The sequence below is a fragment of the Oncorhynchus nerka genome, linkage group LG8 (genome assembly GCF_034236695.1).
Source record: "Oncorhynchus nerka isolate Pitt River linkage group LG8, Oner_Uvic_2.0, whole genome shotgun sequence".
NCBI classification, from domain to species: Eukaryota; Metazoa; Chordata; class Actinopteri; order Salmoniformes; family Salmonidae; genus Oncorhynchus; species Oncorhynchus nerka.
In genome coordinates this window covers 17,438,263-17,458,587 of record NC_088403.1, presented here as the reverse complement: position 1 = coordinate 17,458,587, position 20,325 = coordinate 17,438,263, and the positions used below count along the sequence as shown (strand labels likewise).

The window sequence follows — 20,325 nt, the reverse complement described above, 5'->3', positions numbered from 1 at the left end:
GCGCTAGGGGTTCATTTAAGATGCTCTTAGAAGAGGGTTTCAGATGTTTAGGGAAGACGGGTTCTTCCCCATATATAAGAAGACCAGGGCTCCCTTAAATGAGTCATTTCAATGGCTCTCACCTGGATAAATAAAGAATCAATAAAAACGAAACCCAAAACCATATTCATACATGGTACACATGAAACCTGTTATAACACGCATGTCTGTCAAATGGAATTACCAGCAAACCAAGAAACTGTGAATGAAAATGAGCTTGACCTCTAAATATGTTTCTTTCCTCTCCGGCCTCTCAGATAGTCATAGTGCAGTGGGGAGGCAAACCTTTCAGCTGCGTGGGCCTGAGCATCGACCAGTGGCTATGGTGCACCTTTCTGGGCTTTAGCAGTCTCCTCTGGGGTCAGGTAAGAAGACCCACACACACACAGTGAGTTGCAAGTGCGTCACCTGTAACTTTCCAACACTGCCCCATCCGTCAGGGATACACTACTGCCCCAATGTGGCTGTGTTGGGTAGCTGAATTGCCACACTGTATTGAAATGGCTAGTTGGATGATCTTTACAGAAGGATCTAGAATTCCTGATTTGAGCGTTGTCATGTTATTTCTGAAATATCTATTGTATTACAATTTCCTGTTGACCTTCTCCTGTTTTTTTTGTTTTTTTAATGTTGTTGATTGTGATGTCATTAGTTGTGCATTTTGTGATGCTGACCTAGCAAGTAAATGGCCGGACATGATCACAGAGCAAACATTGCTTTGACACCAGTAGGGTTGCACATTTTGGGGAATATTCAGAGGTGGAAACTTTCCGTGGGAATTGACGGGAATATAGGCAAATTAATATTAATACCATGTAGATATTTTTGCATTGGATATATTTACCACATCATATGGAGACAGAAACATAAACCCTTTTTCCTTACTATAAGTAGGCATAATTGCAAATGATTAAATCCTTCCAATAGAAAAAATATATATATTTAGTTAAGAATTTAACTTTAATTAAATGAGTTGACTCTTCACATGGGATGATTTCACTGAACAACAAAATAAAGGGAATAGTGAATGATCCCCAATGATCCATCACATCTCCCCCAAAAAATTCGACATGCATCTGTAAAATTATAGTCTAGAAACTAAAGCTTTGGTTGTCTTCCTCTCAGGCTTCCATGTCTTCTTCCTGGACCACCTCAATGTCCACCTCTTGAACATCAGACTCGGAGACCTCATCTTCACTGTCACTTTCCAACCTTGTTGAGGATGGTTTGTTGTCAGGCTCAAAAAGCCTCAGATTTGCCCGGATGGCCACCAATTTTTTAACCCTTGCATTGGTCAGCCTGTTGCGTGCTTTGGTGTGTGTGTTCCCAAACAAGGACCAGTTGTGCTCTGAGGTGGCTGAGGTTGGTGGGATTTAAAGGATGATGGAGGCGCCTCAGATCCACAGTCCCTTCCACCAGGTGGCTGATAAGATATGTTGGCACGACTGTCATTGCATCTCCATCCCAAAGCCCTTGCTTGGAAGTGTGCTTCGCCAGACTGCCAAGAACCTTGCCCTCATCCAGGCCAAGGTGGCAAACACTGTAGTGATGACACCATAGGCCTTGTTGATCTCTGCACCAGACAGGATGCTCCTGCCAGCATACTTGGGGTCCAACATGTACGTTGCGGCGTGTATGGGCTTCAGCCAGAAGTCTTCACGCTTTTTGATGTATTTCAGAACTGCACTTTCCTCTGCTTGGAGCAACAGTGAAGTGGGCAGGGCAGTATGGATTTCTTCTCTTACATCTGAACATCAGGCATCGTCTCCCTCAATCCGTGCAATGGCTACTGCTATCGGTTTCAGGCTGCTTACCACTCTCCCAAAATATCTCAACCAGGAGGATTCTCTTGATGGGTCTGTCCATATCAGCAGGCTTCCCCTCCAGGAGACTGTCAAACATGATGACAACACCACCCCAACGGGTGTTGCTGGGCAACTTCAATGTAGTGCTCTTATTCTTCTCACTGCTTGGTGAGGTAGATTGTTGCTAAAACTTGACGACCATTCACATACCTAACCATTTCCTTGGCTCTCTTGTCGAGTGTATCCATTGTTTTCAGTGCCATGATGTCCTTGAGGAGCAGATTCAATGCATGAGCAGCACAGCCAATGGGTGTGATGTGAGGGTTGGACTCCTCCACTTTAGACCAAGCAGCCTTCATGTTCGCAGCATTGTCTGTCACCAGTGCAAATACCGACTGCGGTCCAAGGTCATTGATGACTGCCTTCAGCTTATCTACAATGTAGAGACCGGTGTGTCCATTGTCCCTTGTGTCTGTGTTCTTGTAGAATACTGGTTTGAGGGGTGGAGATGATGTAGTTAATTATTCCTTTCCCACGAACATTCGACCACCCATCAGAGATGATTGCAATACAGTCTGCTTTCTCTATGATTTACTTGAACTCTGCACCCAGCAAATGAGTAGAAGCATGTCTGGTTGGAGGGGTGTATGCTGGGCGAAGAACATTCAGCAATCTCTTCCAATACACATTGCCTGTGAGCATCAGAGGTGAACCAGTTGCATACACAGCTCGATCAAGACATTCATCAGCATTTCTCTGACTACGTTCCTCCATTGAGTAAAAACAAAATCTGATTCCAGGAGGACCATGAGCTGTTGCTATCGATAAGGTGTCTGATTCATAATTTTCACCTCTAATAGAAGTAGAGGGACTTTTGTCAGAGCTTGTTTGTTGTAAGCACTGAGGGAACTTTATGCACTTGGCCAGATGATTCTTGCATTCTTTACATATGATTTGGCACTGTATTTGCAAATGTACACAGCACATCAGGAAATGTGTGGAGACATTTCACTGCAGCTAATTCCCTGTAAAGAAAAGGAAAAATTAGTTTTTAAAAAACGAATACAATTCCACGTACAGATAAATAGTTAAGCCGTTAGATTAAACAACTCTTTGTAAGATAAATGTTTTAAAATGAAACAATGAAACATGTATGGTGAATTAAGACTCCTCAGTTAGCAAGCTAAAATCCACATGGTAGCAAAAACTATCTGAAACTGTTAACAGGTTACAAATTATTTAAACACACTTTGCTGTATGTAGGCTACAATTTTACTCATTAACAAAAATGTCATATAACATATATTCACCCCACCTAGTATTGTAATCAAAACTTACCAGAAAGCATGTAGTCCTTGACTCAGACAGTGTAGTACTGTGGGCTCAATAGCATCTTATTAGTGTGCAAGATCTTGAGAATCAGCTGTACATGTGATGGAAGAGTGCACTGTGCATGCAGGGGGCTGCAATTCCATTGAATTGGCGATAGTTTAACCAAAATATGCCACAAGACCTAGAATTGCCTTGTGTATCCGCAAAAAAAGTTTACTGTTATAAAGCAAACTTTGTTTTTATGAATTTAAGCAAAATTCCCCAAATTCCTGGGCTTAACTTCCCATGGAAAATTTATTGAAAAAGGTCCCGACCCTTTGCAACCCTAGTCACCAGACAACAACCCATTACTTTTGCATCAGTCGCATTTATTTTCCGAGCTGACTTCCTGTGGAAACTGGTTGTTCGGTTCACAGATGCGCATTGTGTGAGGGTGCCTGTTGTGCACCTGTTGCAGTCCAGCCTGTCATTGCATATGTACCAGTAACCTGGGCCTTTGCTGTCTGTATGTTAGTAGTCAGTCCTCTGTGATAGAGATGAGATTTGTGGTCCAATATTGCAGACACGGTTTGGACTGTGATAAGCCCTTAAACCCCTCTGCCCCTCTCCTCCCTCCAGCTGATCTCATCCATCCCCACCAAAAGTCTGAGGTTCCTGAAGTCTGCCGGCCACGGCACCCAGAGGCAGGAGATCCCTGACGAGGAGCTGGAGGACATGGAGGAAATGGAGGAGATCGACCACGCCGAGCGCGAGCTGCGCCGTGGACAGATCCTCTGGTTCAGGGGCCTCAACCGCATCCAGACTCAGGTAATGTCCTCCTTGACCGCGTCTCCACCGATGTCCACCAAAGAGGAATCATAAGCCATAAGGTTAAACTCTATGCACTTCTCATCCCCTTTCCCTTTCTCTCAGCACTTTGAGAGAACAGCTGGCATGTTCCCCTCAAAATCCTTCTTTTGACTTGGATTTTCTGTTTGCTTTGGAAAGCTCAAGCAAGGTCCTTTTTGCCTAGTCTATTTCTCTTTCTAACAAGCTACGTTGAACATGATAATGTGATGGTCAATGAAGAGAAGCCCCTTTTGTGTGATACTGAGAAGACCACATGCAGAGCAGGTACAGGTATCTTAAAGGGCCAGGAGTGAAAGGTATTTGAATATGGGAGGATTTGTTTTAATGAGGAAATGTAAAGCGTCAGATCAGGCTCGGGGAGAAACCTTCAGATCAGTGCCTTTCACCCCCTTTCTCTCTCTACTGCTATATCTCTCTGAGTGGGGGGAAATATACCTTTCTATTATATTTTGGTGCCTTTTCTCTCACCTTTCTCTGGTTTCTTCCACTCTTGGTCTCCTCTCGCTCTGCCTCTCTCTCTCTGCCTCTCTCTTGTCTCTCTCGCCCTTCTCTCTCGCCCCTTCTCTCTCGTCTCTCTCGCCCTTTCTCTCTCGCCTCTTCTCTTGCTGTGGTTTCTGGGCTCTATCCTCTCCTGTCACCCTCTCTGATTCCTTGCAGATGGATGTAGTGAGTGCCTTCCAGAGTGGAAGCTCCTTTCAGGAGCGCCAGCTAAGGCGGCAGCCTTCCACCTCCAGCCAACAACAGCACGATGTAACCAATGTTTCTAGCCCTACACATGTAGCCTTTTCTACTACTGCCACTGACGCCAACACCGCTTCTTCCACTGTGGGGTGTGAGTGTGTGTTTCCTTAGTGCATGAAAATCTAACATCTTCCTCTTCTACTCTCTCGCCTAACGTTGAATTCATTCACTCTTACTTGTCCCTCCTTTTCTTAAAAAAATACAAAAAACAACCATATCTTCCATGTTGCTTGGTAACATAACTGCTGTATATGGATGTACTGTAACACCCACAAGGTCACCACGAGTTCTAAGGGCTTTTTCTGTGTCACATCTTGTTTTCTGTTCCTGCTTCTGCTTCATTCTCTGAAGATAGAGGTTGAGGGAGGGAGGAGCTAGAGGAACGTTGGATTGACGTTGTTGTCTGGTCACGTCTGCTGCTGTGCCCCTCCCCCCTGGCTGGCCCCCCTGGCTACTAGCGCTCTTGTGGGCCTTGTTGTCGCAGCTCTGGCCCCTCTATAGTAGCTGTGTAAATGTTTTGAGTATAAGCCCATGGTCACGGTAGATGGTAGTGCTTAAAATCCCCCCCAAAAACAGAGGTTGTCTCTGACTGAGCATAAACAAGTTATTTCTCTCTCCAAATGTAAACATATTGTCAATGTTTTGGTTACGTTGGTCAACGTTCACCGCCTAACCAATAATGAATGACCTTTCCCATTTTAGACCGGACTGGTTCTTTCTCAGGGTCTTTCCAGGGTGAAGTCCAGTCCAGAGTGTTAAGTCGGTCTGGGTATTCTAGCCACCTTGTCGCTCCACTAATAGACAATCAGTGGAACATTGCGGGGGCTGCTGTACTGTGTGCAGGAGGCTCCTGGAATGTGTGTCCTCTCCTCTGCGGAATGGAATTTCGGCATCCCGCAAATAACCAAGTCCCTTCCCAAATGAACCTTCTTTCCTTAGACCCAGACTCAGGGCTTTGATGTGTTCTGAGTGTACTAACTGTTCTCTACCAGGGAGTGTGTCTGTGTGACCTCAACTGGTCTCTTTCAGGCTGGCTGACCTGCAGTTGCAGACATGGATTGTATTATAACTGCTGTGATGTTTCTTCAGAGGCTTTGAGACTAGGGAGCAGTGTTTTGACCATGTTTTCATTTCAATTTCTCTCTTTGGTTATAAGCCACATCTCCCTACTAAATGATGAACCCTCTCTTTCCAGGTGCTTTGCTGATGAGAACCCTTAATATTTAGGATTGATATAATTTGATGTACTTTTTATTTCAATATTCCTCTTTCATAGCCAGTGTGTACTGTCCACTGTTTCCCCCCCCAAAAATGAAGCCAACAAGCACCCGAATCTTACTGACTCCAACCATATTCCTCCTTAGATTCTGTGAAATGTGTCATGGGCTATACTCAAAGGTTTACTACTGTTGAACACAAGGTAGCACCGCTCTGCATGGGTTCTGTCTCTATAGTCTGAGTGTTTCTTGTGCTGTTGTGTATCTAGCTATATATCAGCTTTAGACCTGCTTGGCTGCTGCAGTTTTTGTTTTCTCCACAACAGAATCAGTGACTGACCCTCCTCACCCTGAGCATGACCAAAATAACTAACCTATCTGTGTCCAAGCTTCTGTCCTCTATGAATGTGTTCTCATCTAGAACATGTCTCCTTTTTTCTTGCATTTTGAATATTTTGGAGCTGGATTTTTTTGTGATATTTTTTTACTACTTTCACTACTACTACCACCACCCCTCCTCCTCAATGGTTTGTTGAATACCGAGAGGAGTTTTCTTGAGGTGTGAAAGCCGATGGTAAGAGATGGTCCCACGACCCATTTACTTTTGACTGGTTTCTTCCACCACTCAGTGCTCAGTCTCAGTCTGAGGAAAGATGGTAACAAAAGTGATCAGGGTTTGACGACACAGTTTGACTGTAGCCTCCGGGACTAGTCCTCACTGCATACTTGCACGTCTTGTTGAGAATTTCACAACAAAATCAATGGTGGTTTTTCATGTACCCCTTCCCAAACTCACCGCAATTTACCCATGTTTTTGTGTGTCCATGGTTTGAACTGCAACTGAAAATGCAAAATGTATATGTGTGCATGATTCTATGTTGAGACTGACTGTCCCCCTTACCCTCCCTCACCCAACAGATTCGGGTGGTGAATGCATTCCGCAGCTCCCTGTCCCCCTATGAGGGGCTGGAGAAGCCAGAGTCACGCAGCTCCATCCACAACTTCATGACCCACCCAGAGTTCAGGATAGAGGACTCAGAGCCCTCCATCCCCCTCATTGACGACACCGACGCCGAGGACGATGCCCCCACCAAGCGCAACTCCGCCTCCCCCCGCAACGTCACGCCTACCCCTCCTTCCCCGTCACTCTCGCCGACGCCCTCGCCCAACCAGAACAATAATGCAGTGGAGAGCGGCAACAATCACCTCTACGTGGAGGGCAACAAGGCAGCAGGGACCCCCTCGGCCCCAGGGAGCCCCTTACACAGCCTGGAGACCTCCCTCTGATTCTGAGCCAACCCTCAGCCACTACTACTACCACCACAGCCACGACGAGGAGCTCTGAGGAGGAGCGACGGCAGAGGAGAAGAGGAAAGAAGGGGTAGAAGGGAGAGCGGATAGTCTTCTGTAAGCTTCAAGCTTGTGCTGGACTGAAATGAGCAAACATTCTCGAATGTAGTGTTTGGTTTTTATTTAATTAGAATTTATTTTTGTTCTTAAAAATACCCCTCTGGCAACGTGAGGGCTTCTTTTGTCTCCACCCCTCCCTCATTTATAACTTTTAGGTTGTTCTCGGTGCAAGAGGGGTGAATATAGACTCTGATTGAAAGTGACCTGTTTTTTTTTTATTCATATTATTTTAATGAGGGGGGTCCTCCTCCTGGCTTGAAGATCAGCTGTAAGAAATGAAAGACGACCTTTAGCTTCTCTTTATCTGAATGGTGTTGTATATTTATGTCTTTGGCCCTTGCTCATTCAGAAACTTTTTTTCTGCTCCATTGGCTGTTAATATTTTTAATTATTTATGTTTTTGGAAAAAGCAGGTCTGTTTACAAAGTTTGTAGATACTTTTTTTCTGTTTGTAGACGAAAGAGCTTCCTGACGTACGATGTAGAAAAACGAGGGCCAGAGTAAAACATTGAATAAGAGGACTATTTCAGATACTGCTGTATTTTCAGGAAAAAAAGGGTGTTTCTATTGAAACTGAACTATTTTTGCCTGCAATTTTTATTTGTTATATATTTGTAGATAAATAGTAACCTTCTAGCCAAACAGATAAACACTAAGGCGTGTATAGCGAAGAGGTCCATTGGGGGGTGGAGAGTTTCAACAGGAGAAGGAAGGAGTAAGAACCCCCAGGGACTATCCATTCACATTTCTATAAATATTTACTACGTTCATTGCTTTAGCAGTTTCAATGTTCCGTTTTTCTCGTTCACAGGGAAGCTCAAAAGTCCTGTTTCTCATTTAATTGTGGGTTAAGGGGAGGGGTATTAAAATCCTAGTATATATTTTTTTTCACGTTTAAGATATTTCATAAAGGGAGTTTGGCAGTTGGTCATCACATTGAGAATCAGTTCTGTTTTTTCTTGTCTTTTTTTCACTCTGCGAAACTTCAGTCCCTGCCAATGTACAATATTGACATTTTGTTTACTCAGGCATAGAAAAGGGTTGAATTGAAAACGGATTCTATAAATTAAGAAAACATTTTAACTTCACATTTTTGGTCTTTAGGTAGTAAAATGTTGTATTGGTAAAAATAAAAGCAAGTGGATTATTTTCATATTTCAATTATTTTCATTTATTTTTATGAGAACTTAAATTTCACCCAATTTATGGTTTGTTCACATTTAACCGCATTTGACTCGTTTGTAGAATATTTTTGACACCTGATATACTGGAGTAAAGTAAAGAATTGACACTTTTTTAAGAATAAAAAGACTAGGCATACATACACTGGTAACTGCACAGGGGTACTTTGTTTCAGAACACCTCCCTTGGGAACATTTTTATACAGACAACCATACAAATTGTACCTTTGTATTTTTATGGAAACACAGACGATAACTTTCAACCTACTGAACCAGAGTTTTGGGGTTTGACACAAATTACACATTGGAGCATTTGGGGTGGGGTGGGGCACTCACTAAAAAGGGTTGTGATTGGTTCTGATAGGAATATTTTTCTCAGGGTGGCAAATGGTATGAAATAAGAGACTAGGCTTTTATATAGGCCTGTGGTCAAAATACTAACACATTTTTTAAAGTTGTGAAGTAGCTTATCAGCCATGTTGGGTTGTTTTTGTTTCAGCAGCAGGGTGCAGATTCTGACTGTTAAATCCCTCACCTGTTTAGACCTCTCACCCAAGCTTAGCTGGGTGTAGGGGGCCAAGAGGGGGGGGGATATGTTCAATAGTTGCTCAATGACAAATATATTTTGGGAAGACGTTTTTCTTGTTTTTACAACAAAAAAGCAGCTTGAAATTGTAAAAATTTAAAATGGGAAGAAAAAAGAATCCATAGGTTTTTGTTCTGTAGATTCTTCCTATAACGGGAATGAATGTTTATCCATCTGTTTTATGGATTATCATTTTTTTATCTTAACATTTGGAAATAAAAACTACTTCATGTCTGTTTTTCTTGAGTAATTTAAATGATTATCGTGATTGGATTTACATTTGAAACTTGAGTAATGTGTATGGTTTTTAAAAATAAAAAATTGATATTTAGCCTAAATAGAGCCATGTTTTTCATTTATCATGCGTAACAGGCCACTTTAAAGAACTTAAAAAAATAAAAATCCTAATCCTGTATTTTGGATGAAAATGGCTCATAAATAGCCTGTGCACGCGCACGTGAAAAAGTATTGCTCAAATCCAACAAACTGGAATAGAAGGTTGCTGATGAAGTTTGAAATGACACACTTTCATGTGTGATGTGTAAGACGTGGATCACAGAGCTTTGCCGTTTCGGATCCTTCATGTTTTATCTGTGCGCCTGCATCTGAATGAGGTTTATCGCTGGTGGGATATGTTTCTCAAATTGAAGTGAAATTGCAAAAAAAAATAAGCTATTGGGACCTATAACATGTTTACATCTAAAATGCAGATTTGGTATATAAAAAAAAATACATTTAAATATACTTGTCCTTTTAATAATCGTATGATTCTGCTTAAAGTGAAACACCCATTCTGTCAGATGTCTGCTTAGTGCTTTAGTTGTTACACTGCCATCTAGTGGCGAGTCTGGGTGGGGTTTGAAAGATACGCGGAAACAAGTAACCCGCCACTAACAATTCGTCTGAATGGCTGCAGCAAGGTTATTTTCTCATGCATGGAGAAGAAAAATATAGGATTATTTAATCATATATACCACATTCGCATTGTCTCATTTTAATAATCAGTCAGTGATATTATGGCACTGATAATCAGTAAGGTAACTTACGTTCCCTCTGGACTGCTGTTCCGTTGATTCATGCGATGAGTAGCCTTCCCTAGTGTAATTTTGATTGTAATAGTCATATTCAAATCAGTATATGGTTTGTTACATGAAAATGGACATTTTGAACGGGGCGCACGAATACAAAACCTCAAACACAAGTGGCATGTATCATTGGCATGCTTATTGGACATCCACACCGACAGATGGCTCCTGAAGATTTAGCGCTCAGCACCCTGGCAATTCTCCATGCGACACCACAAAATAATACAATTCCCCGACCCTGCATTAATGCAGTGCACTGGGCCAAGGTTCGAAACCTACCCAGGTGACCCGGACGCACTGAGCACATAGGAATGACAGAACCGCGACTCGGCTGTAGGTAGGTACAGCACTGACAGTGCCCCGGGCGGAAGTGTTATTTTAGTGTTAAGAACAGACACATTTCCAAGAGGTAGGCTAATGCTTTATTTTTTTTAAACAGAATGATAGTATAGCTTATTGTTTCAAGGAGACCGTGACGTTTACATGTAGCCCACTATTTTGACGGTATTCCAAAGTCTAGTTTTGCCGAATATGTTGCTTCTAGAATTTAAGAATAGACAGTAAGTAGCGGGGTGTCGCATGACATTATCACACAATATGTCTGGCACTTATAGACCATTCATGTTAAAGGGTGATAGTAGCCTAAATTAAATGTCGTGCCGTGACCCCAGTGTTGTCTTCCAGATTGCGGAATGCGAGACCGGCCCTCCTACCAAAGGAAATATGAGGGAATGGTGGCTTCTTGTGGGCTTGCTGTGCATTCCTCTGCTGGCAGTCTACCTGCACATCCCTCCTCCCCAACTGTCTCCAGCCCTCCTGACCTGGCGCTCTGCCGGAGCATTCTTCACTTTCAGGAGCAACAATATATTCTACAGGGGTAAGATTTGGCATCAGTAAGAGTAGAATAGAGGGATAGGGTGTATTCTCATTTGATTCAGATTATATACTCCAAACATCATACATTTGATGTTTGGAGTATATATTATTACCAAGCCCTGCAATGCCAAGAGTCCCCTCATCCAGCTGTTCCTGGGGCTGAGGTCACAAACCTGTTCTACAAACACACTGAAGCCTCAGGACCAGAACATCCAATCAGAATAAACCAAATTACAACAGTCAAAACGACATTACTTATTGGGAAACACAAAGCACAAAACAAAATGCAGTGCTATCTGGCCCTAAATTGATAGTACACCACGGCAAACTATTTAAGCATTGTTTCTGATCAAAACCTTGACAAAGTACAGGCTCAGTGAGCACAGCCTTGCCATTGAGAAGGGTAGACAGAGGAAAACCTGTCTCCCTGTAGAGGAAAGGCTGTGCAACCACAGCAAAACCGGACACAGAGCTGCATTTCCTGACAAAATGTCAAAAATATATAACAATTTGAGTGTAATTACCCCAAAATTGAAACCCTTATTCTAGGTTTCAAAGACCTCTCTGATGAGAGTAGGCTACCCGTCCTGTTTGGGGAGGATGCAGAGAGCTGTGGGTTGGCAGCGCACTACATTGCAGCCTGACATAAAATGAGGGACAGTGTCTGATAGACCAACCAACCTGCACATGTCCTCTATGCCGTTGTTATTGTTCAATGTGTTGGTTATTTTGACACTTGATTGTTGTTGTTACTGTTGTCATGTTCACAATATTATTTTAATTATGTTAATATTGTAAATCTCCAAAGTAAGCGTTTGGCAATATGTACTCTTAAGTCATGCCAATAAAGCACATTTAATTCCATTTAATTGACAGGAGCGGGCATTTATTTCACCTGTCCAGTTGTCACACATGAATGTGGGCGAAATAAAGAAACCCAGCTTTAATTAGCGTCTCATTACATTATTGAGATGCATGCAGTGATGCAGACTACTGTAACCATCTAGTGGCTCCTTCATCAGTACAGACTACTGTAACCATCTAGTGGCTCCTTCATCAGTACAGACTACTGTAACCATCTAGTGGCTCCTTCATCAGTACAGACTACTGTAACCATCTAGTGGCTCCTTCATCAGTACAGACTACTGTAACCATCTAGTGGCAGACTCCTTCTCCTTCATCAGTACAGACTACTGTAACCATCTAGTGGCTCCTTCATCAGTACAGACTACTGTAGCCATCTAGTGGCTCCTTCATCAGTACAGACTACTGTAACCATCTAGTGGCTCCTTCATCAGTACAGACTACTGTAACCATCTAGTGGCTCCTTCATCAGTACAGACTACTGTAACCATCTAGTGGCTCCTTCATCAGTACAGACTACTGTAGCCATCTAGTGGCTCCTTCATCAGTACAGACTACTGTAACCATCTAGTGGCTCCTTCATCAGTACAGACTACTGTAGCCATCTAGTGGCTCCTTCATCAGTACAGACTACTGTAACCATCTAGTGGCTCCTTCATCAGTACAGACTACTGTAGCCATCTAGTGGCTCCTTCATCAGTACAGACTACTGTAGCCATCTAGTGGCTCCTTCATCAGTACAGACTACTGTAGCCATCTAGTGGCATCTACTACTGTAGTCTAGTGGCTCCTTCATCAGTACAGACTACTGTAACCATCTAGTGGCTCCTTCATCAGTACAGATCTAGTGGCTCCTTCATCTGACTAGCCATCTAGTGGCTCCTTCATCAGTACAGACTACTGTAACCATCTAGTGGCTCCTTCATCAGTACAGACTACTGTAACCATCTAGTGGCTCCTTCATCAGTACAGACTACTGTAACCATCTAGTGGCTCCTTCATCAGTACAGACTACTGTAACCATCTAGTGGCTCCTTCATCAGTACAGACTACTGTAACCATCTAGTGGCTCCTTCATCAGTACAGACTACTGTAGCCATCTAGTGGCTCCTTCATCAGTACAGACTACTGTAACCATCTAGTGGCTCCTTCATCAGTACAGACTACTGTAACCATCTAGTGGCTCCTTCATCAGTACAGACTACTGTAACCATCTAGTGGCTCCTTCATCAGTACAGACTACTGTAGCCATCTAGTGGCTCCTTCATCAGTACAGACTACTGTAACCATCTAGTGGCTCCTTCATCAGTACAGACTACTGTAACCATCTAGTGGCTCCTTCATCAGTACAGACTACTGTAGCCATCTAGTGGCTCCTTCATCAGTACAGACTACTGTAACCGTCTAGTGGCTCCTTCATCAGTACAGACTACTGTAACCATCTAGTGGCTCCTTCATCAGTACAGTGAACAGTCTGGACTGCTAGAAGTTGGAGCCCATGTTCAGATCAGTCATCATTTGCACTTTGCAATGACAAGTTCCAAGCAGCAGTTTTAGCCCTTTACTTTGATCGATGTAACATATTTTCGTGGTGCGTGTAACAGGTCATGGTACGTCAGGAATAATGTGTATGCTTGACTTTTTCCTCTACCAGAGACCTATGGTGCTGTAGGCAGCTCTGATGTGGTCATTCTCCTCCATGGCTTCCCTACCTCCAGCCTGGACTGGTACAAGGTAAGCAGATGAGAGAAAGGGGCTTATCTATTAAAATGTTATACACAGATCAATTGGTTTGCTGGGATAATTCTTATTCCACACTCTCTCAGATGGTATATTGTGAACAGAGCCATGTTCAATAGGGCACACCGTAGCAAATGGTTTTGCAACCGGACATGAAAACAAGCATCCCTTTTTGGATTCATGTATTTTTGTATGCCTTATGAACACGACCCAGGTATCTGGACAGGTGTCTGAATGCCAGCTCTGTTTCTGTCTTACAGATATGGGAGCCCCTGAATCGGCGCTTTAACCGTGTCATTGCGCTGGACTTTCTTGGTTTTGGCTTCAGTGACAAACCTGTGAGTCGCAGGCTATGACAGACTTGAATTGTGGGCTAGTTCGGGGTGAAACAGTCTGAGGCATCGGTTAGAATGCCAGGGAATATAGCAGGGAGAGAGACGACACTGTTTGTGGGTTATTGTGTACAACTGTAATGACAAAGCAAGCAAACAATTGCCAATAACCGAGGAATGGCAAGTTATGCTAACCTATACACTACAGGAAAGTAGACCAGTAGCAAAATTGCATTAACAATCTTTAAAAACTCCAAATGAGCACATTTTGTTCTAGCTAAGGTGCTCACCTAGACTGACCTTTCTCCCTGACAGAGGCCCCACCGCTACTCCATCTTTGAGCAGGCCAGTGTTGTGGAGGCGTTGGTGTCCCACCTGGGTCTGACAGAGCAGAGGGTCAACCTGCTCTCCCATGACTATGGAGACACTGTGGCCCTGGAACTGCTCTACAGGTGAGCTCTGCACCAAGTAGAATGAAGTTGCCCCTAAACATTGAGCTTGTGTCAGTTTGCATTTCCCCCACTAATGGTCAACGTTGGGCTTGGAAGCCAACCCTGGAGGAACCATCATCACTGAAAGCACTCTGACATCATAGGGCTGCATCACAATAGTCGTGTTTCCCCTTCCATTACCCAACAACACAGGAAAGGTGAAATATGATGGATGCTGTAGAGCTTCTACTGACCCCTTCCCCATCTTTGTATCTCACAGGAGTAACCACAACAGGACTGGACACTTGACCATCAACAGCCTCTGTTTGTCCAATGGAGGTAGAGTACAGTTTCAGACCTTTTCCTGATTGGTTACAGGTAGCATAAACCATACTTAAGTCAAATGTACCATTTAAATGGACAAAGCAAGCCAGACAAAAAAATTGTAAAGTAATTTATTCAAAGTTGTAGAGCATCATAGCCAAATGATATCAGGATCCAGGTTAATACAGAGCTGCTGAGCCAGGAATAGAAAAGTGTTAAAGCTGCAACATCAGAAAGATGTAACAACCTTACCTAGTAGCCATACTGATGGTACCCAGACAAATACACCCTGGGAAGACTCCAACCAGACACCACCCTTAGCCTGGGAAGACTCCAACCAGACACCACCCTTAGCCCGGGAAGACTCCAACCAGACACCACCCTTAGCCTGGGAAGACTCCAACCAGACACCACCCTTAGCCTGGGAAGACTCCAACCAGACACCACCCTTAGCCTGGGAAGACTCCAACCAGACACCACCCTTAGCCTGGGAAGACTCCAACCAGACACCACCCTTAGCCCGGGAAGACTCCAACCAGACACCACCCTTAGCCTGGGAAGACTCCAACCAGACACCACCCTTAGCCCGGGAAGACTCCAACCAGACACCACCCTTAGCCTGGGAAGACTCCAACCAGACACCACCCTTAGCCTGGGAAGAACCATGTTGTAGCCAACAAGAAACATGGATTATTCATGAAGTTGGGTCAATACTAAGAAATCATGAACATAAACCAGAAGATATCAGAACCTTACTGCTGGTTCCTGGAAACATCCCGGCGCCGACAGAGATGGCTGCCTCGCTTCGCGTTCCTAGGAAACTATGCAGTATTTTATTTTTTTACGTGTTATTTCTTACATTGGTACCCCTGGTAATCTTAGGTTTTATTACATACAGTCTGGAGGAACTACTGGATATAAGAGCAACGTCAACTCACCATCATTACGACCAGGAATACGACTTTCCCGAAGCGGATCCTGTGTTTTGCCCCCCACCCAGGACAATGGATCGGATCCCAGCCGGCGAACCAAAACAACGACGCCGTAAAAGGGGCAGACGAAGCGGTCTTCTGGTCAGGCTCCGGAGACGAGCACATCGCACACCGCTCCCGAGCACACTACTCGCCAATGTCCAGTCTCATGACAACAAGGTTGATGAAATCCGAGCAAGGGTAGCACTCCAGAGAGACATAAGAGACTAACGTTCTTTGCTTCACGGTAACATGGCTCACTCGAGACACGCTATCAAAGTCGGTACAGCCAGCTGGTTTCTTCACACATCGCGCAGACAGAAACAAGCATCTTTCTGGTAAGAAGAGGGGCGGGGGGGGTATATGCCTTATGATTAACGAGACGTGGTGTGATCATAACAACATACAGGAACTCAAGTCCTTCTGTTCACCTGACTTAGAATTCCTCACTATTAAATGTTGACCGCATTATCAAGAGAATTCTCGTTGATTATAATCACAGACGCATATATTCCCCCCCAAGCAGAAGCATCAATGGCCCTGAACTAACTTTATTTGACTATGTAAACTGGAAACCACATCCTGAGGCTGCATTCATTGTAGCTGGGGATTTTAACAAGGCTAATCTGAAAACAAGACTCCTTCAATTCTATCAGCATATCGATTGTGCTACCAGGGCTGGTAAAACCCTGGATCATTGTTATTCTAACTTCTGCAACGCATACAAGGCCCTCCCCCGCCATCCTTTCGGAAAACCTGACCACGACTCCATTTTGTTGCTCCCAGCCTACAGACAGAGACTAAAACAAGAAGCTCCCGCACTCAGGTCTGTTCAACGCTGGTCCGACCAATCTGATTCCACGCTTCAGGATTGCTTCGATCACGTGGATTGGGATATGTTCCGCATTGCGTCAAACAACAACATTGACGAATACGCTGAGTCGGTGAGTGAGTTTATGTGGAAGTGCACTTGCGATGTCGTACCCACAGCAACTATTAAAACATTCCCAAACCAGAAACCGTGGATTGATGGCAGCATTCACACGAAACTGAAAGCGCGAACCACTGCTTTTAACCAGGGCAAGGTGACCGGAAACATGACCGAATGCAAACAGTGTTGCTATTCCCTCCGCAAGGCAATCAAACAAGCTAAGCGTCAGTATAGAGACAAAGTAGTCACAATTCAACGCCTCAGACACAAGAGGTATGTGGCAGGGTCTACAGTCAATCACGGATTACAAAAAGAAAACCAGCCCCGTCGCGGACCAGGATGTCTTGCTCTCAGACAGACTAAACAACCTCTTTGCTCGCTTTGAGGACAATCCAGTGCCACTGACACGGCCCGCTACCAAAACCTGCGTACTCTCCTTCACTGCAGCCGACGTGAGTAAAACATTTAAACGTGTTAACCCTCGCAAGGCTGCAGGCCCAGACGGCATCCCCAGCCGCGTCCTTAGAGCATGCGCAGACCAGCTGGCTGGTGTGTTTACAGACATATTCAATCAATCCTTAACCCAGTCTGCTGTTCCCACACGCTTCAAGAGGGCCACCATTGTTCCTGTTCCCAAGAAATCTAAGGTAACTGAGCTAAACAACTACCGCCCCGTAGCACTCACTTCCGTCATCATGAAGTGCTTTGAGAGACTAGTCAAGGACCATATAACCTCCACCCTACCTTACACCCTAGACCCACTCCAATTTGCTTACCGCCCCAATAGGTCCACAGACGATGCAATCGCAACCACACTGCACACTGCCCTAACCCATCTGGACAAGAGGAATACCTATGTGAGAATGCTGTTCATCGACTACAGCTCAGCATTTAACACCATAGTACCCTCCAAACTCGTCATCAAGCTTGATGGGTCTCGACCCCGCACTGTGCAACTGGGTACTGGACTTCCTGACGGGCCGCCCCCAGGTGGTGAGAGTAGGTAACAACATCTCCACCCCGCTGATCCTCAACACTGGGTCCCCACAAGGGTGTGTTCTGAGCCCTCTTCTGTACTCCCTGTTCACCCACGACTGCGTGGCCATGCATGCCTCCAATTCAATCATCAAGTTTGCAGACCACACTAGTGGTAGGCTTGATTACCAACAATGACAAGATGGCCTACAGGGAGGAGGTGAGGGCCCTCAGAGTGTGGTGTCAGGAAAATAACCTCACACTCAACGTCAACAAAACAAAGGAGATGATCGTGGACTTCAGGAAACAGCAGTGGGAGCACCCCCCTATCCACATCGACGGGACAGTAGTGGAGAGGGTAGTAAGTTAAGTTCCTCTGCGTTCACATCACGGACAAACTGAATTGGTCCACCCACACAGACAGTGTGGTGAAGAAGGCACAGCAGCGCCTCTTCAACCTTAGGAGGCTAAAGAAATTCGGCTTGTCACCAAAAGCATTCAAACTTTTACAGACGCACAATCGAGAGCATCCTGTCAGGCTGTATCACCGCCTGGTACGCCAACTGCTCCACCCATAACCGTAAGGCTCTCCAGAGGGTAGTGACGTCTGCACAACGCATCACCGGGGGCAAACTACCTGCCCTCCAGGACACCTACACCACCCGATGTTACAGGAAGGCCATAAAGATCATCAAGGACAACAACCACCCGAGCCACTGCCTGTTCACCCCGCTATCATCTAGAAGGCGAGGTCAATACAGGTGCATCAAAGCTGGGACCGAGATACTGAAAAACAGCTTCTATCTCAAGGCCATCACACTGTTAAGCAGCCATCACTAACATTGAGTGGCTGCTACCAACATACTGACTCATCTCTAGCCACTTTGATAATGGAAAAATGTATGTAAAAAATGTATCACTAGCCACTTTAAACAATGACACTTAATATAATGTTTACATACCCTACATTACTCATCTCATATGTATATACTGTACTCGATACCATCTACTACATCTTGCTTATGCCATTCTGTACCATCACTCATTCATATATCTTTATGTACATATTCTTCATCCCTTTACACTTGTGTGGGTATAAGGTAGTTGTTGTGAAATTGTTAGGTTACTTGTTGGTTATTACTGCATTGTCGGAACTAGAAGCACAAGCATTTCGCGACACTCGCATTAACATCTGCTAACCATGTGTATGTGACAAATAAAATTTGGTTGTTCTGCTCATGCCAAGGAATCTTGATAGAGCCAGGGCACCAATGGTGCACTAAATGGTCTTCTCCACCCTGGAAAGACAGGCTTCAGGCTCTTCCTGAACCTGCTGGAGCTGACACCAGCTAGTCGGTATGGAACAGGAATAGAGCCTTCAGTCTCAGGAGGAGAGGGGGGCAGCATATGCTTGTCGGTGTCACTCCGACTAGTGTCTTTCTCATAGACGACTAGTGCCTTTCTCATAGACGACTAGTGCCTTTCTCATAGACGACTGGTGCCTTTCTCATAGACGACTGGTGCCTTTCTCATAGACGACTGGTGCCTTTCTCATAGACGACTGGTGCCTTTCTCATAGACGACTGGTGCCTTTCTCATAGACGACTGGTGCCTTTCTCATAGACGACTGGTGCCTTTCTCATAGACGACTGGTGCCTTTCTCATAGACGACTGGTGCCTTTCTCATAGACGACTGGTGCCTTTCTCATAGACGACTGGTGCCTTTCTCATAGACGACTGGTGCCTTTCTCATAGACGACTGGTGCCTTTCTCATAGACGACTGGTGCCTTTCTCATAGACGACTGGTGCCTTTCTCATAGACGACTGGTGCCTTTCTCATAGACGACTGGTGCCTTTCTCATAGACGACTGGTGCCTTTCTCATAGACGACTGGTGCCTTTCTCATAGACGACTGGTGCCTTTCTCATAGACGACTGGTGCCTTTCTCATAGACGACTGGTGCCTTTCTCATAGACGACTGGTGCCTTTCTCATAGACGACTGGTGCCTTTCTCATAGACGACCGGTGCCTTTCTCATAGACGACCGGTGCCTTTCTCATAGACGACCGGTGCCTTTCTCATAGACGACCAGTGCCTTTCTCAGACGACTAGTGCCTTTCTCATAGACGACTAGTGCCTTTCTCATAGACGACTAGTGCCTTTCTCATAGACGACTAGCGCCTTTCTCATAGACGACTAGCGCCTTTCTCATAGACGACTAGCGCCGTGCTCATAGACGACTAGCGCCGTGCTCATAGACGACTAGCGCCCGTGCTGCTCATAGACGACTAGCGCCCGTGCTCATAGACGACTAGCGCCTCATGCTCGCCCGTGCTCATAGACGACGCCGTGCTCAGCGCCGCGTGCTCATAGACGACTAGCGCCGTGCTCATAGACGACTAGCGCCGTGCTCATAGACGACTAGCGCCGTGCTCATAGACGACTAGCGCCGTGCTCATAGACGACTAGCGCCGTGCTCATAGACGACTAGCGCCGTGCTCATAGACGACTAGCGCCGTGCTCATAGACGACTAGCGCCTTTCTCATAGACGACTAGCGCCTTTCTCATAGACGACTAGCGCCTTTCTCATAGACGACTGGTGCCTTTCTCATAGACGACTAGTGCCGTGCTCGA

General features: G+C 44.9%; 2 protein-coding genes across 13 annotated transcripts in view; both read left to right on the top strand.

Annotated features, from left to right (window-relative positions):
* atp2b1a (ATPase plasma membrane Ca2+ transporting 1a) overlaps positions 1-9,394 on the top strand; it is an 81,863-nt gene extending 72,469 nt beyond the window's left edge. For 4 of the 8 annotated variants that reach the window (XM_065021462.1, XM_065021459.1, XM_065021461.1 and 1 more), the window contains 4 exons: positions 297-404; positions 3,795-3,983; positions 4,683-4,775; positions 6,902-9,394. In XM_065021462.1, coding sequence (XP_064877534.1) covers positions 297-404; positions 3,795-3,983; positions 4,683-4,775; positions 6,902-7,270 — 759 coding nt within the window. In that variant the 3' untranslated portion in view covers positions 7,271-9,394. Of the gene's footprint in view, positions 1-296; positions 428-3,794; positions 3,984-4,682; positions 4,776-6,901 lie in introns of those variants that run through there. The other 4 variants (XM_065021464.1, XM_065021463.1, XM_065021465.1 and 1 more) reach the window with 3 other exon arrangements.
* A 927-nt stretch (positions 9,395-10,321) lies between these two features.
* The window catches only part of mest (mesoderm specific transcript), a 21,459-nt gene continuing 11,455 nt past the window's right edge, over positions 10,322-20,325 (top strand). For 3 of the 5 annotated variants that reach the window (XM_065021488.1, XM_065021485.1, XM_065021489.1), the window contains exons 1-6: positions 10,576-10,654; positions 10,930-11,122; positions 13,640-13,719; positions 13,986-14,063; positions 14,373-14,509; positions 14,769-14,827. In XM_065021488.1, coding sequence (XP_064877560.1) covers positions 10,969-11,122; positions 13,640-13,719; positions 13,986-14,063; positions 14,373-14,509; positions 14,769-14,827 — 508 coding nt within the window. In that variant the 5' untranslated portion in view covers positions 10,576-10,654; positions 10,930-10,968. Of the gene's footprint in view, positions 10,655-10,685; positions 10,806-10,929; positions 11,123-13,639; positions 13,720-13,985; positions 14,064-14,372; positions 14,510-14,768; positions 14,828-20,325 lie in introns of those variants that run through there. The other 2 variants (XM_065021486.1, XM_065021487.1) reach the window with 2 other exon arrangements.